This window comes from Marmota monax, unplaced genomic scaffold (genome assembly GCF_021218885.2).
Source record: "Marmota monax isolate L192 unplaced genomic scaffold, Marmota_monax_Labrador192_F-V1.1 WCK01_AAM20220418_F8-fsc00012, whole genome shotgun sequence".
Lineage (NCBI taxonomy): Eukaryota > Metazoa > Chordata > Mammalia > Rodentia > Sciuridae > Marmota > Marmota monax.
In genome coordinates, this window is record NW_026695227.1 from 18,572,852 (window position 1) to 18,588,040 (window position 15,189).

At 44.7% G+C, this 15,189-nt stretch overlaps 1 protein-coding gene across 1 annotated transcript; it reads left to right on the forward strand.

Annotated features, from left to right (window-relative positions):
- Positions 1 to 3,634: 3,634 nt before the first annotated feature.
- On the forward strand, positions 3,635 to 10,869 carry LOC131423881 (uncharacterized). The gene is made up of 2 exons (XM_058576339.1): positions 3,635 to 3,746; positions 8,851 to 10,869. The coding sequence occupies exon 2, from the start codon at positions 8,899 to 8,901 to the stop codon at positions 9,733 to 9,735; it is 837 nt and encodes a 278-aa protein (XP_058432322.1). The 5' UTR covers positions 3,635 to 3,746; positions 8,851 to 8,898; the 3' UTR covers positions 9,736 to 10,869.
- The last annotated feature ends 4,320 nt before the right edge of the window (positions 10,870 to 15,189 follow it).

Consider the following 15,189-nt stretch of genomic DNA (forward strand, 5'->3'; position numbering starts at 1 on the left):
ACAATTCTCTTGTTTAGATAACAGCTCTCTCACCTCAACAAAGAGCTTGCCTTGCTGACAAGTTTGCTTATCAAAAACTCTCTCCAAAATTCTCATTTTGTTGTCATGAATTTTACCAGTTCTAACCAGGGTCAGTGCCTTGAAGGATCTTCTTTTAGCCATTGGCACCTAGACCCCCAAACCCTTAGTACTTCCCTAATCATCCCTCTGCCCCTTCTGAGACTTAATTGTCTTCATCAAGGTGGCCTTCTCCCTGCTGAAGTCAGCTTAATGAGTCAACTTTGAGCACATTGCTCTGATAGTCTTATGGGAATTTGACAACATTTTGAAAGCAAATCAGGTAGGCATTTTTCACAAATTTAGGCTAATAAAATTATTTGAGCCAAGTGTGGTGGCACATGCCTATAATCCAGCGTCTCTGGAGGCTAAGGAACGAGGACTGCAAGTTTGAGATCAGCACCAGCAATTTAGTAAGCACTAAGCAATTTAGCAAGACCTTGTCTCAAAATAAAAAATAAAAAGGGCTGGGGATGTGACTTAGTGGTTAAGTGCACCTGGTTTCAATCCCTAGTACCATAAACACACAAACAAACAAATAAAATGTTGTTTTTTTTTTTTTTTTTGTGGTGCTGGGGATTGAACCCAGGGCCTTGTGCATGAAAGGTAAGCACTCTACCAACTGAGCTATGTCCCCAGCCCCAAATAAAATGTTTAACTAAGGTTGCATCTGGGTGCTGTGGCACATGCCTGTAATCCCAGCAGTTTAGGAGGCTGAGGCAGGAATATCCCAAGTTCAAAGCCAGCCTCTGCAAAAGTGAGATCCTGGGGGCTGGGATTGTGGCTCAGAGGGAGAGCGCTTGCCTCACATGTATGAGGCACTGGGTTCAATCCTCAGAGCACTACATAAAAATAAAATAAAGATATTGTGTCCACCTATAACTGAATTAAAAAAAAAAAACAAAAAAACGTGAGAGCCTAAGCAACTTAATGAGACCCTGTTTCTAAATAAAATACAAAAAATAGGGCTGGGGATGAGGCTAAGTGGTTGAGTGCCCCTGAGTTCAATCCCAACTACCCCCACACATACAACAAAAAACAGATTGCATCATTTTGGGGGAGGAAGTGATATTGGTGACCCAACCCAGGGTATTTTATCACAAAGCTATACCTCAGTTCTTTATTATTATTATTATTATTGTTATTTTGAAACAGCATATCCCTGAGTTGTTGAGGCTGTCCTAAAACTTGAGATCCTCCAGCTTCAGCCTCCTAAGTCACTGGGATTAAGAGTGTGCACCATATTTGCAATTTTTTGCTGAGGGTATGGCTCAGCGATAGAGCAACTGCTTAGCATGCAGGAGGTCATCTGGGTTCCATCCCAATCAGCAAAAACAAAACAAAAACTTTGCAGTTCTCTTTTCTAGGAACATCTTCCCTCTTCCCATCTTATGCATTCTTCTCCTCTTCCTCACCTGTATCATTTAGTTTTCAGCTTCAATAGCACTTCCTAGGATTTGTTCCCAGGTGTTCCAGACTAGGTTTTCTTTTCTCCATATTGTAAATTGAACTCAGGGGTACTTTATCATTGAGCTACATCCCAGCCTTTTTTATATTTTATTTTGAGACAGGTGCTCCCTGAGTTGTTTAAGGCCTCTCGAAATTGCTGAGGCTAGCCTCAAACTTGGGATCCTCCTGCCTCTCAGACTCCTAGGCTAGAAGGCTGCCCTTGCCTCAGCAAGTAGGATTCCTCTACACTGTCTTTTCTACTGGGTATTGAATTCTTTGAGCCAATTTGGATACTGCACAGCACAGCATCCGCCTCACTATGTATTTGTAGAACAGATGAATGAATTTCCAAAATTCATCTTTAATCTGGATCTTTTCTTCATGATTCTCCTCTCAATGTAGGAAAGTATGTGAAATAAAATAACATTCCTTTTCATGCTGAACTCCTGATGGTTAAGTTTTTGTTTGTTCGTTTGCAGTACTTGGGGACTGAATCCATGGATGTTTTACCACTGAGCCACATCCCCAGCCCTTTCTGTTTTGAGACAGGGGCTTGCTAAGTTGTCTAAACCGGTCTCCAATGTGTGATCCTCCTGCCTCAGCCTCCCAAGTTGCTGGGATTACAGTCTTGTGCCACCATGTCCAGCCTGACAGGTAACTTTTAACACAATTTTTAGAAGGCTCAGCTACAATTTTATTTAGGTAGAATGGCTTGGAACAGCTCTGCTTTTTCTGGGCCTTTCATACAAAGTCAAATTCTACAAGCCTTTTGGGTGAAGACATTCTTTAGTGCCTTATGCTTTCTTGGCATATCTCTTCAGATGACCTGCTCCCCAACTGATGGCTTCCCTTGCTACATGCCTTTTGTGATAAAGGGGTGCTGCTTGATCAGTTAGCACCTTTGGGAAGCAGAATGGTTTACCAGCCTCACCCTAGTGGTGTCAGACTCCATACAGGAGGCATTTTGGAAGTTAACTCTGCTTTCTTCTGCAAAAACATCTTTGTTTGGGTTTTTTTTTATTATTATTATTTTTTATTTTTTCAGTTTTGGGGATTGAACCCAGGGCTTCCTGCATGCTAGGTGAGCACACTACTACTGAGCCATACCCCCAGTCCTTGCTTTGACAACTTAAGAGGTATAAATTTTCTTTCTTCAGTTTCTTTACCTATTAAGAGAACAATAGCCAGGCGCCATGGTGCGTGCAGCTTGGGAGGCTGAGACAGGAAGATCAGGAGTTCAAAGTCAGCCTCGGCAACAGAGAGGCGCTAACCAACTCAGTGAAACCCTATCTAAATAAAATACAAAATAGGGCTGGGGATGTGGCTCAGTGTCACTGAGTGAACCCAGGGCCTTGCACATGTGAGGCAAGCACTCTACCAAATGAGCTATATTCCCAGCCCCCACCCATACTTATTTTTTATTTTGAGACAGGGTTTCACCTCAAGTTCCTGAGGTTGGTCTTGAACTTGAGATCCTCCTGCCTCAGCCTCCCAAGTTGCTGGAATTACAGGCATGTGCCACCACACCTGGCTTGACCCTATAATTTTTGTTTTTTAATTTTATTTCTAGGTTTTTTTTTTTTCTTTAACACCATAATTTTTAAAGTTTTTTTTTTTTTTTGATCAGGCTCGGAGTGTAGCTCAGTGGTTAACTCTTCCACTCTTTCGTGAGATCATAGATTCCATCACAGCACCAATAAACAAATAAACAAACAAACAAATAGTTTGTTTGGTTTTCTAATTCAAAAGGAATTTGACCTGTATAAGACTTAGAAAATTCAGCTGGGTACAGTGGTACATTGTTGGCAACAGGTCCACCTTGGCCCCTGGAGCCCTACCTCCACTAGTTTGTTCTGCATGCCAGTGTGGCCAGCTCACAAGGCCATGGCGAACTTGTGGTTTTTTTGTTCCTGCTTATCCGTCTGAGACATATGTATCCCACGGGAATGCCTTGACCTTTTTTGGTCTGATGGACTTATTGTTAAGGGAGGTTTCGGTACCTGACAATAATAGATGTTGAAACTAAATTTCTCCCCCCTCCCTCCTGCTTTTGGGTAGTTTTCCACTTCTGCTGCTTGGGGTATAAAAAAAGGTGTGTTAGCAATAAAGATTATTATTGACTCCTGGATGAAGAACCTTGGTGTCCTGTGTGTCTTTTAACCTCGCCGTCCCTCGCCGGACTCGGCTCCCTTGGCCGGACGCGGCAATTGGAGGCTCCCACTGAGATCCGGAAAGCAGGGGTAAGCGGACGGGGCTCACCTTCTAAGAAAGAAGGGGGAGGATTGGTTTAAAGATAATTTAAAGAGACAGGGTACGTACCATGGGTAACTCAACAGCGAAGGTTCGTCTGGCCAACGAACTGAAAGAGCTGTTAAATACACAAGGAACAGGAATAAAAACTAAGACTGCAACCGAATTCGTTGAAATTATTGCCCAGGCTTGTCCTTGGTTTCTGACAGGAGGATTTCTTAATAATAGTGACTGGGACCTGGTGAGGCATGACCTTCAGAAATTATTGAGGGACCGGGGCTCGGACAGTGTCCCAGTTGCCACCTTTTCCTTATGGAGGTTGGTAAAGGATGCTTTATTAACAGATAAAGTAAAGATCAAGGATCAGCTTGCTGAATGTGAACAGGCCCTTAATCAGGTGCAGAAAGAGCAAATGGCAGAATCCTTAAAGGATGAGGGTCCTCTTGAGGACTCGGGCTCGGGGGGTAGGAAACGCCTCCAGATTTCTAAGCCCAAAAAGGATCCTGAGGACCTCAGTTCTCTCTCTGAGGAAGAGGAGGGATTAGAAAGGGAGATAGAGGAACTAGAACATAGCCTTAAAAGGACAAATGTGAGGGTGCCTAGGGCCCCCTCAATTGCCGCACCTCCTCCCTATAATCCTGATTGGAATGAGGACGCCCCTACTAGACGGGCGGGGGTCCACTGGGGTTCTAGAGCGGCTCAGGTTTTTCCAATGATTGAAAACGCCGATGCTGATGGACAGCCGGCCAGAGCCCATGTCCCCCTAGCCTTCAAGGACATAAAACAGCTTAAGGAGGCGGTCATTAATTATGGACCTCATGCCCCTTTCACATTGACCCTCTTCGAGTCTTTCTCAGCCAGTCAACTGATACCTAATGATTGGCAGCAACTTTGCAGGGCTGTGTTATCTGGAGGGGATTTCTTATTGTGGAAAAGTGAATATCATAAAAGGTGCCGCGAGCTGGCTCAGATTAACCTGAATGCGGGCCATCAACGGCAAAATGCTAAAATGTTGACAGAAACTGGGCAGTATGCCACCATAGGCCAACAAATTAATTACGACCCAGGTGTTTATGCTCAAATAGCCTCAGCTGCAGTTCATGCCTGGAAAGCCCTGCCCATTTCTAAGACTGAAGCAAAAATTTCCAAGATCTCTCAAGGACCCTCTGAACCTTATTCAGACTTTATAGCCCGCCTAATGCAGGCTGCTGAAAAAATATTCCCTAATCTGGAACAGGCTATGCCACTTATTAGACAACTGGCATATGAAAACGCTAACACTTACTGCCAAAATGCTATTAAGTCCTCCCGGGCCAAAAGTATAGATGACATGATTCGAGCATGCAAAGATATAGATGGGCCTCATATTACTGGTCAGGTTTTGGCTGCTGCCCTTAAGACTGGAATGCAAAAAGCTGATAACAGGGGAACCCGCTCTAAGGGGTGTTTTAAGTGTGGGAAAGAGGGACATATAAAGAGAAACTGCCCGGAAAGGAGCGAGGGTGCTGGCAGAGGGATGCCTGGACTTTGTCCTAGATGTCATAAAGGAAATCATTGGAGCAGTGAGTACAGGTCAAAATTTGACATCCAGGGTAACCCAATACCGTCGGGAAACGGGAGCAGGGGCCCGCCCCGGGCCCCGGAAGCCAAAGTGTACGGGGCAATGCAGGGACGAAACAGTGCCCCAGGGAGTGGGCGTCTCCGCCGCCTCCCACTGACCAACCCCTTTCTATCTGGAAACTCCCCAGGGGAACACCAGGAAGCGCAGGACTGGACCTCAGTTCCACCTCCCGAGCGGTATTAACTCCCCAAATGGGACCTCAGACGCTGCCTACTGGGGTTTTTGGACCCCTGCCAGAGAGGACGGTGGGACTAGTGTTGGGACGAGGTAGCGCAACTCAGTGGGGCTTGAAGATTCTTACGGGGGTTGTTGATGCTAATTATCAGGGAAAAATAAAAATAGTAGTAGAAGCTACCCAAGAAATTGTTATTCTTCCCCCCGGGGAGCATATAGCTCAATTGCTGCTGCTACCCTTAGCTTCCATTCCTGGGCACGCCCTCCGTGGGTCCCGGGGCGACGGCAGCTTTGGCTCCACTGGAACTCCCCAGGCCTTTTGGGTAGCTCATTTGGATTCGCGTCCCAACCTGACCATTGAGATACAGGACAAGGCTTTCAAGAGAATACTAGATACGGGGGCGGATGTCTCTGTCATTTCTGAAAAACAATGGCCACCTGCCTGGCCCCTCCAGAGTCCCTCGGCCATATTACAGGGGATAGGACAGACCCGACCAAAAAGAAGTGCCTCCTTTTTAAAATGGAGAGATGGCGAAGGACATAGTGGCCATTTCCAGCCCTATGTGGTGACTGGACTCCCCACGAACCTTTGGGGGAGGGACTTGCTTCATCAAATGGGGGCTATTCTCACTACCCAGACTTTAAAAGGAAATAATGACTTTGTTAATGATGCAATGCTAGACATGGGATGGATCCCTGGAAGGGGACTAGGAAAGAGACATGAGGGCAGAATATCACCCGTGGATCCAGCAGAACAGGTTACCCGGCGGGGAAGAGACCGGAGAGGACTGGGAAATTTATCCTAGGGGCCACTGAAGTGCGGCCACCTCCACTGTCCATTACTTGGTTATCAGATGACCCTGTGTGGGTAGAACAGTGGCCCCTAACTAAGGACAAATTACAGGCCGCTTCCCTATTAGTTCAAGACCAGCTTAAGTTAGGACATGTGGTGCCCTCTACCTCCCCTTGGAATACCCCTATTTTTGTTATACAAAAGGGGTCTGGGAAGTGGAGACTTCTTCAGGACCTACGAGCTATTAATAAAACTATGCAACCCATGGGACCCTTACAACCAGGGCTACCCTTTCCTACTGCGATCCCAAAGGATTGGCATCTTATTGTTATAGATTTAAAAGATTGTTTCTTTTCTATCCCCTTAGACCCACGAGACCGAAAGCGTTTTGCTTTTTCCTTGCCTTCCACAAACTTTAGGGAACCTTACCAACGGTATGAATGGACTGTCCTACCTCAAGGGATGACTAATAGTCCTACAATGTGCCAATATTTTGTAGCTGAGGTTTTGCGACCCTTTCGACAGCAGTTCCCACAGCTCTACCTCATTCATTATATGGATGACATCTTACTGGCAGGGCCCAAGAAAAAAAAACTTCTTCAATCTTATGAAGTCCTCCAATCCCTTCTAAAAGGGGCAGGGCTGGTCATAGCACCCGAAAAGGTGCAGTTTCAACACCCTTACAATTATTTGGGATATATCATTAATAACATAGGAATCTTTCCCCAGAGACCCCAGTTCCAGATAAATCAGCTCAAAACTTTACATCAGTGGCAGACATTCCTCGGAGAAATACAGTGGCTGCGCCCATCCTTTCATATTCCAACTGGAGAGCTCAAACCCCTGTATGACCTCTTGCGAGGAGATCCTTCTCCTACGTCGTGTAGAGTACCTACACCAGAAGCCTTACGAGCACTGAGGCTAATAAAAGAGGCTCTGCAGGACATGCAGATTACGCAGATAAATTATTCTCTGCCCTTGTCATTTATAGTTCTACCTTCTAAAATTACTCCCACAGGAGTGTTCTGGCAAACGGGTCCCATTTATTGGGTCCACTTGCCGGCTTCTAACCCCCGGGTATTGACTCCCTTTTATGAGCTAGTTATTAACTTAATTTGGAAGGCTAAATATTTGGGTGATGCATTGTTTGGAAAAACCTTTGACATACTTATTCAACCTTACACTCAAGATATGATACACAAGTTACAACAAAAACATGACCTTTGGTGTCTTTTCCTGTGCAGCTTCAAGGGTCAGATTGATAATCACTTCCCTAAACATAGACTTTTGGAGGGCTTTAAAAGGTGTCCCATTATCTTCCCAAAGATTATGAAAAGGGAACCTATTCCAAAGGCCCAAACTGTATATACAGATGGGGCCAAAAATGGATTTGCTGTCGTTTTTGATGGATCTCAAATTCTCCGACAACCTGTGTCAGGTCAGTCGGCCCAAAAGACAAAAGTTGAAGCTTTAATCATAGCTCTCAAAGTCTATAGCTCTATTCCTCTTAATGTGTATACTGACAGCTTGTATGTAGCCAATCTGGCTCTAGTCATAAAAACAGCATCATATATTGGCAAGCAATCCACCATCACAGAACAACTACAGGTATTTCAGCTTCTCATTTGGGCTAGACGAGATCCTTTATACATTGGCCACATCCGAAGCCATTCAGGGCTCCCTGGACCTTTGTCAGAGGGCAACGCAAAAGCAGACGCTGCTACTCATGCTGTTGGCCTTTCCTGTGTGACGACCAAATATGATAAGGCCTTACAATTCCATAACAAATTTCATTTAAATACACAGTCTTTACGCTTCCACACAGGATGTTCACGAGACCAAGCTTTACAGATTGTCTCATTATGTCCAACCTGTGCACCATTTATTCATTCTCCTTCCCTTGGGGTTAATCCAAGAGGACTACAACCTAATGATGTCTGACAAACTGATGTTACACACTTCCCTAGCTTTGGTAAGCTCTCCTTTATACATGTTTCCACTGACACATATTCTGGCTTCATTTTTGCCACCTTACATACTGGAGAGAAGGCTAAGGATGTAATCAGTCATCTTCTAAAAGCCTTTTCCTCCATGGGCACCCCACGATGCCTCAAAACTGATAATGGTCCCACATATGTAAGTCAGGCGGTTCAACGGTTTTGCACCCAATGGGAAATTAATCATAAGACTGGAATCCCTTATAATCCACAGGGACAAGCTATCGTGGAACGAGCCCATCAACATTTAAAAACTTATTTACAAAAAACAAAAGAGGGGGAGATATACCGGAATTGTCAGGGACCACAAGCACTTCTAAGCATAACCTTATTTACTTTAAATTTTTTACTCACTGACACTGGAGGGCGCACGGCTGCACAACGCCACTTTTCCCCTCCCACTGTACAAGATGCTCAAATAAGGTGGAAAGATTTATCCACCGGAAAGTGGCAACCCCCGGCTCCACTCTTAGCTAGAGTGAGGGGAGCTGTATGTGTTTTTCCCCCAGGAACTGAGAAGCCCATTTGGATCCCAGAGCGCTGCACCAGACCGGTGAATGAAAATTCAAGACAAAATGAAGTTCCCAAGATGGCTGATCCTGCCGCTGTTGTTCTCACCCCTTCAAGTGAGTGCCGAGACACACCTCATGAGCTGGACCCCTCTTGTGGCATTCCTTCTGGACAGGTTTGCTGAAGGAGGGCTTGACCCCCCACCTGGGAATATTCATGAATATCTTTTTGGAGCCCCTTGTGAGTGTAAGGGAGGGCCCCAGCACTCGGCCCCCTCTGGTTATATCCAGAGCATTGATTGTGGGACTAAAGTAGCCTACATGGCGGCTGAACTCAATGAAAACATCGGAGGATTTAAACAACCAAAATGGGTATGTGTTAATAAGCCCGGACTTGTTGTCCCTAATCCGACCAAGACTCTTGGAAGCTGTTCCGCCACTTGTCATTACACCCCGGCAATGCACATCTCCTGTTATACATCGGCCTCAATTTGTGTTAATAATCAAGGAAAACAGTATTTTGAGGCCATCCTAACTAACACCCGTGGAGAATGGGGGACCACTTATAATTATATTCCTTTTCTTGGTGACCGGGGAGGGGAAGGCATCACGACTCGGTTAACTGAGGCGGGATGTGAGGGCGTCGTGGGTAAACCCTCCTGCTGGCCCATGCAGGCCCCTATCGGAATCTCTGACGGAGGGGGACCCACTGATGCTATTAAACACCTTCAGGTGATTAAGCTTTTAAAGCCGGAGATCCCTAAGCCTACATACCACCCCTTGATATTGCCCAAATCCCAGTTTCCTGATTTAGATGCCAATACATTAGATATCCTAGAAACTACCTTTTCTTTACTTAACAGTTCCAATCCTACATCATCCTAGATGATGTGCAAACCCTGTCGGGAACCATTAAAGACTTACAAGACCAGATAGACTCCCTAGCAGAAGTAGTTCTTCAGAACAGGCGGGGTTTAGACTTGCTTACTGCCAATCAAGGGGGAATTTGTTTAGCCCTTGGGGAGAGGTGCTGTTTTTATGCTAACAAATCTGGCATAGTTCGCACAAAAATTAAACAACTCCAAGAAGACCTAGAAAAAAGGAGGAGGGAATTATTTGAGAACCCTCTCTGGACTGGACTTAATGGATTTTTGCCTTATCTTCTTCCCTTATTGGGACCATTGTTAGGCCTCCTTCTAGTAGTGGCAATAGGACCCTACATTGTAAATAAGATAGTACAATTCATTAAGGATCAAATTAATATCTTAGCCTCTAAGCCAATACAGGTTCACTATCAACGCTTGAAGATGGATGATCGCCTCTCTGAGATATACTTCAGACCTATCCGAAGATGAGTGTCCTCCTTAAAAAAAGAACTCCTGCCATATCTTTTCTCTATGCATACCTCTCCCTCTTGCCTTCCTGTACTAGGATCTTTGCTGTCTAATCTCTCGGTCCAATCACATCTGCCATTCGGCGGTGACGGTCATGGGTCCCGTGGGTGGAGACGGTTAAGCGTTTACCGCAATAATGTCTTGATAGGTCATAACACCTTGAGCTGATCTTGTAGTACCCAGTGACGGGCAACTTTCACGCTTGCTGTGCGACCTAAGCCAGGGAATCGGGGCCTTCCCAGAGACGGGTAAGCATCGCAAGGGCTGTGAACGACCTAAGACAGGGGCTACTTGATTCCCACTGACATGCAAAAAACAAAAGAGGGGGACTTGTTGGCAACAGGTCCACCTTGGCCCCTGGAGCCCTACCTCCACTAGTTTGTTCTGCATGCCAGTGTGGCCAGCTCACAAGGCCATGGCGAACTTGCGGTTTTTCTGTTCCTGCTTATCCGTCTGAGACATATGTATCCCACGGGAATGCCTTGACCTTTTCTGGTCTGATGGACTTATTGTTAAGGGAGGTTTCGGTACCTGACAATAATAGATGTTGAAACTAAATTTCTCCCCCCTCCCTCCTGCTTTTGGGTAGTTTTCCACTTCTGCTGCTTGGGGTATAAAAAAAGGTGTGTTAGCAATAAAGATTATTATTGACTCCTGGATGAAGAACCTTGGTGTCCTGTGTGTCTTTTAACCTCGCCGTCCCTCGCCGGACTCGGCTCCCTTGGCCGGACGCGGCAGTACATGTCTACAACCTCAGGGATTCTGAAGGCCAAGGCAGGAGGATGACAAGTTTGTGACCAGCCTCAGCAACTTAATGAGATCCTGACTCAAAATTAAAAAGTTAAAAGGGCTGGGGATATAGCTTAGTGGTAAAGTGTCCCTGGGTTCGATCCCCAGTATGGCAAAAGAATTTTTTTTTTAAGTGGGGAGTTTCATTTGATGTGTCTTTGACCCAAGTTCCAGCTAATGTTCGACTTCAAGGCAGATAATGTATCTGTAAGTTCTATATATGGGTGTCTAACACATGATGTGAGCATTATTAGCTGGTAGGAAGGTGAATGAATAGAAAGAACAAACTCAGTTTCTCCTGCTCTACTCTCATAACACAGAGCACTTCTGGATCAAATGTGTAGGTGGTTTTTTCCCATACACCAAGCCAACAACTCCTCAGCAGATACCAGTGGTATGTCTTTAATTGACTTTTGATCTTATCTTTTCTTTCCTTCCTCCCTCCCTCCCTCCCACCTTCTTTCTCACTCTCTCTCTTTCTTTCTAGTACTGGGAATTGAAGTCAAGAGTGCGTAACCATTGAGCCACATCCCCAGCCTCTTGTATATTTTTATTTTGAAACAGGGTCTTGCTGAGTTGCTGAGGCTGGCTTTTGAACTTGCAATCCTCCCATCTCAGCCTCCCAAGCTGCTGGGACTACAGACCACCATGCCCGGCACACTTTTGACCCTTTCCACCTGGAAATAGTATCAGATTCCATAGATGGAGGGCTCAGTCCCTAGGACTATCTCTTCTTCAAATGTGGGTCAAGAATTTAGTGACACCTTGGGCCAGGTTGTGTGGCAAACACCTATAATCCCAGCAGCTCTGGAGACTGAGGCCAGAGGATCAAGAGTTCAAATCGAGGGCTGGGGTTGTACCTCAGTGGTCCAGGGCTTACCTAGCATGTGCGAGGCCCTGGGTTCAATTCTCAGCACCACATATAAATAAATAAACTAAGGGTCCTGCTGGGGCTGGGGTTGTGGCTCAGCGGTAGAGCGCTTGCCTAGCACTGGTGAGGCCCTGCTTTGATCCTCAGCACCACATAAACAACAACAAATAAAATAAAGATTAAATTCTTAAAAAAAAAAAAAAAATCAGGGTCAATCAACAATTAGAAAAAAATATTTTTTAAAAAGAGTTCAAAGCCAACCTCAGCAACTACGAGGCACTAAGCAACTCAGTGAGACCCTGTCTCTAAATAATATACAAAATAGGGCTGGGGACATGGCTCAGTAGTTGAGTGCCACTTAATTCAATCCCCAGTACCAAAAAAAAAACAAAAAACAAAAAAAACCCGGACTGGGGATGTGACTCAGTGATTAAGCCACTGAGATTCAGTCCCTGGTGCCCCCCCCCCCAAAAAAAAAAAAACCACTTTGCTTGCCCTCAGATATTTCTAAAATGAAACTTTTGAAACAATACATTCATCCATCTTCCTTCAAAGGTGGCCTTGAATAAAACCTGTTTTCCTACCAACTTGATTCCAAATATATATGATGGAGCAGCAAATGGTTTAGGCTAGCCTCTCCACACCCCCTGCCCCTCACCTGAGTGCTATTAATGTTGCCCAGTAACAGGATGTGACCAAAGTAGTTAAGGTGATAAAAAAGATAGATATAAAATGACATTTTGTAAAAACTGGAGATTGAACCCTGTAGTGCTTTACCACTACTGAGCTATAGCTACAGACCTTTTAAAATTTTTGTTTTAAAACAGGTCTTGCTGTAGCCAAAAGCTCGGTTCCTGTCCCCAATGCCAATTAATGCCAATTTAATAAGGACAACACGGTTTTGAGGAAAAGGAAAATGTTGTTTTATTGCTTTGCTAGCAAAGGAGAAACCCTGGTGACTCTGGTCCCTGAAATTGTGAATCCGCCCATCTGCAGGAACCAGGGGATTTTAAAGAAATTTTCAAGGGTTGCCTTCCAGGTGTGCTCTGGTAGGGGGGCCCAGGGCGCCCTGCTGGTATGTTAGGATTCACTTGTTAATTTGGAAGATATTTACTTCCTAGATCCTGTGGAGCACAGATGACTCCTGGTAATCTTATTCTCCGCCCCCAAGTTAGGGAGGAGGAGAGGGAGAAGAGGAAAAAGAAAATATGTCCCTTTTAAAAATAAGCCTTATAACTATATTCAAAAGCTGAAGTAGACCAATGTTAAATTGCTGAAGCTGGCCTCTGGATCCTCCTGCCTTAGCCTCCTGTGTGGCTGGGATAACAGGCATGCACCATCAACGCTGGGGCCTCTGCGGGCCTAAGATTCATTGCCTTTAGAGAAGGCAGCCTCTCTTAAAGTCCCTCTCACAAAACTTCTGACCAACCAACTATAAATCAGGTTTCCCAACACCCCCTTCTTTGGTTCAATTAACTTGCCAAAGTGGCTCACAGAATTTAGGGAAACGTGTTTCCTGGTTTGTGATAAAGAACATTGCAAAGGATAGAGATGAAAAAGCACATATGGTGTGGGTAGAGACTTAGTCTCCCCCACCCTCTGTGGATGCACCACCCTCCAGGAACTCCCAGGTGTTCAGCTATCAGGAAGCTCCCTGAACTGCATCCTGGGGGGGGTTTATGCAAATTTCCTTATGTAGGCACCAATTGGTTAAATCATTGGTCACATACCCCAAAAAAGTCCAGGTTTGCTGCCACCTGAGAAAGCCAGAGAAACAGTGATCAGAACAAAACAAATTTATTGGTAATAAGCTGTCAGGTAGAGGACAAAGGATTGCCACCCAAATTCCATTTTGCCAGGGCTCACAGGTGCAAAAGTTTATTTGAGGTTTCTGTGGGAGTCTAACTTTAGCCATAGCCTGGTGAGTATAGGAATGGTCTTTCATGTGGGTAGCAATCAGTTCTCTTGACATGGTTTTCTTTCTTTCTTTTTTTTTTTTTTACAAGAGAGAGTGAGAGAGAGAATTTTTTAATATTTATTTTTTAGTTTTCGGCGGACACAACATCTTTGTTTGTATGTGGTGCTGAGGATCGAACCGGGCCGCACGCATGCCAGGCGAGCACACTACCTCTTGAGCCACATCCCCAGCCCTTGACATGGTTTTCAATTTTGTCCAGGTTACTAGGCATTCCAATTGTTCTTGGTTCCTATAAATCTAAAGATTACTGATTAGGAGGTCATATGCCAGGTATTGTTCCTTGATGTTTTCCTTCATTCTTCTTTTCAGGCAAGGCTGACTTCATTGGTTAATTATTTGGGGAGTGAGGCAAAACAGAAACTGTGAAAAACAGATTAGCTAGTGCCAGGAGTGAGTTAACCTACTTATGTGCTTTAGCCACTGGGAATCAACTTAACCTCCAGCCCCTGTCCCCCTGTAAAGTTCCCAACCTCTAACCTTGCCCAGGTCTTTCCGGAGACCTGTCTCATTTGGAGGCTTCCGAGGGGCTGAGGGCCCTCAATCACCATTAGCATAAAAAGACACTTAACACTGTGAATTTTTCCCAATATCACAGATCAGGAAGAAGTCTCTCTGACTTTGAATCCTGGTGTATTCTTTCAGAGTGTATGGTGTGGAAATTCCCACTGACACCTGGAGTCACAGACCTTTATGGGGGATGACTTCTTTCCAGTTCATGAATCAAACAGAAAGATTAAAAAAAAAAAAAAAGTTTACATTTTTTTTCCTTGAAATAATACCAAACTAAAAAGCCTCTGCACCACCAAGAAAATAATAGATGAAATGAAAAGGAGATCTGGGGAATGGTAGGAAATATTTGCAAACCATATATCTCAAAATATAAAAGGGTTACTATCCCAAATACATCAGAAACTCATACACCTCTGTTGGGGCTCAGAGACCAACACCTCCAAATTATGGTGTTTGTAGCATGCTGAGTTATTTGATCCAAAGAAGATTAAAAACCCTTAAAAGCTTTATTGCTTTCTCTGGAATTTCTCTCATCTGCATTAAGACCAGATAAGCTACAGGGAATACAATTGCCTCCCATCATCAAAAGAGAAAGGAAGAAAGTGACCTCACCTGAACAGATTTCGGCATGATAAGATAAGCTCTGTGCTTTTCATATGCTTGGATTCCAAGACACTGTCTCCAGAACCATTCCCTTTCCCTAAAAATCATTTACAGGACCTCAAAATTGTCTATATCCTTCATTTCCCTTTCCCCTATAGAAAAAGGGATATGTAAATTTCTGGATATGGTTAAGT

Bases quoted from the DNA above. Each gene is read 5' to 3' on its own strand.
- LOC131423881 (XM_058576339.1), top strand. From the start codon at position 8,899: ATGAAAATTCAAGACAAAATGAAGTTCCCAAGATGGCTGATCCTGCCG.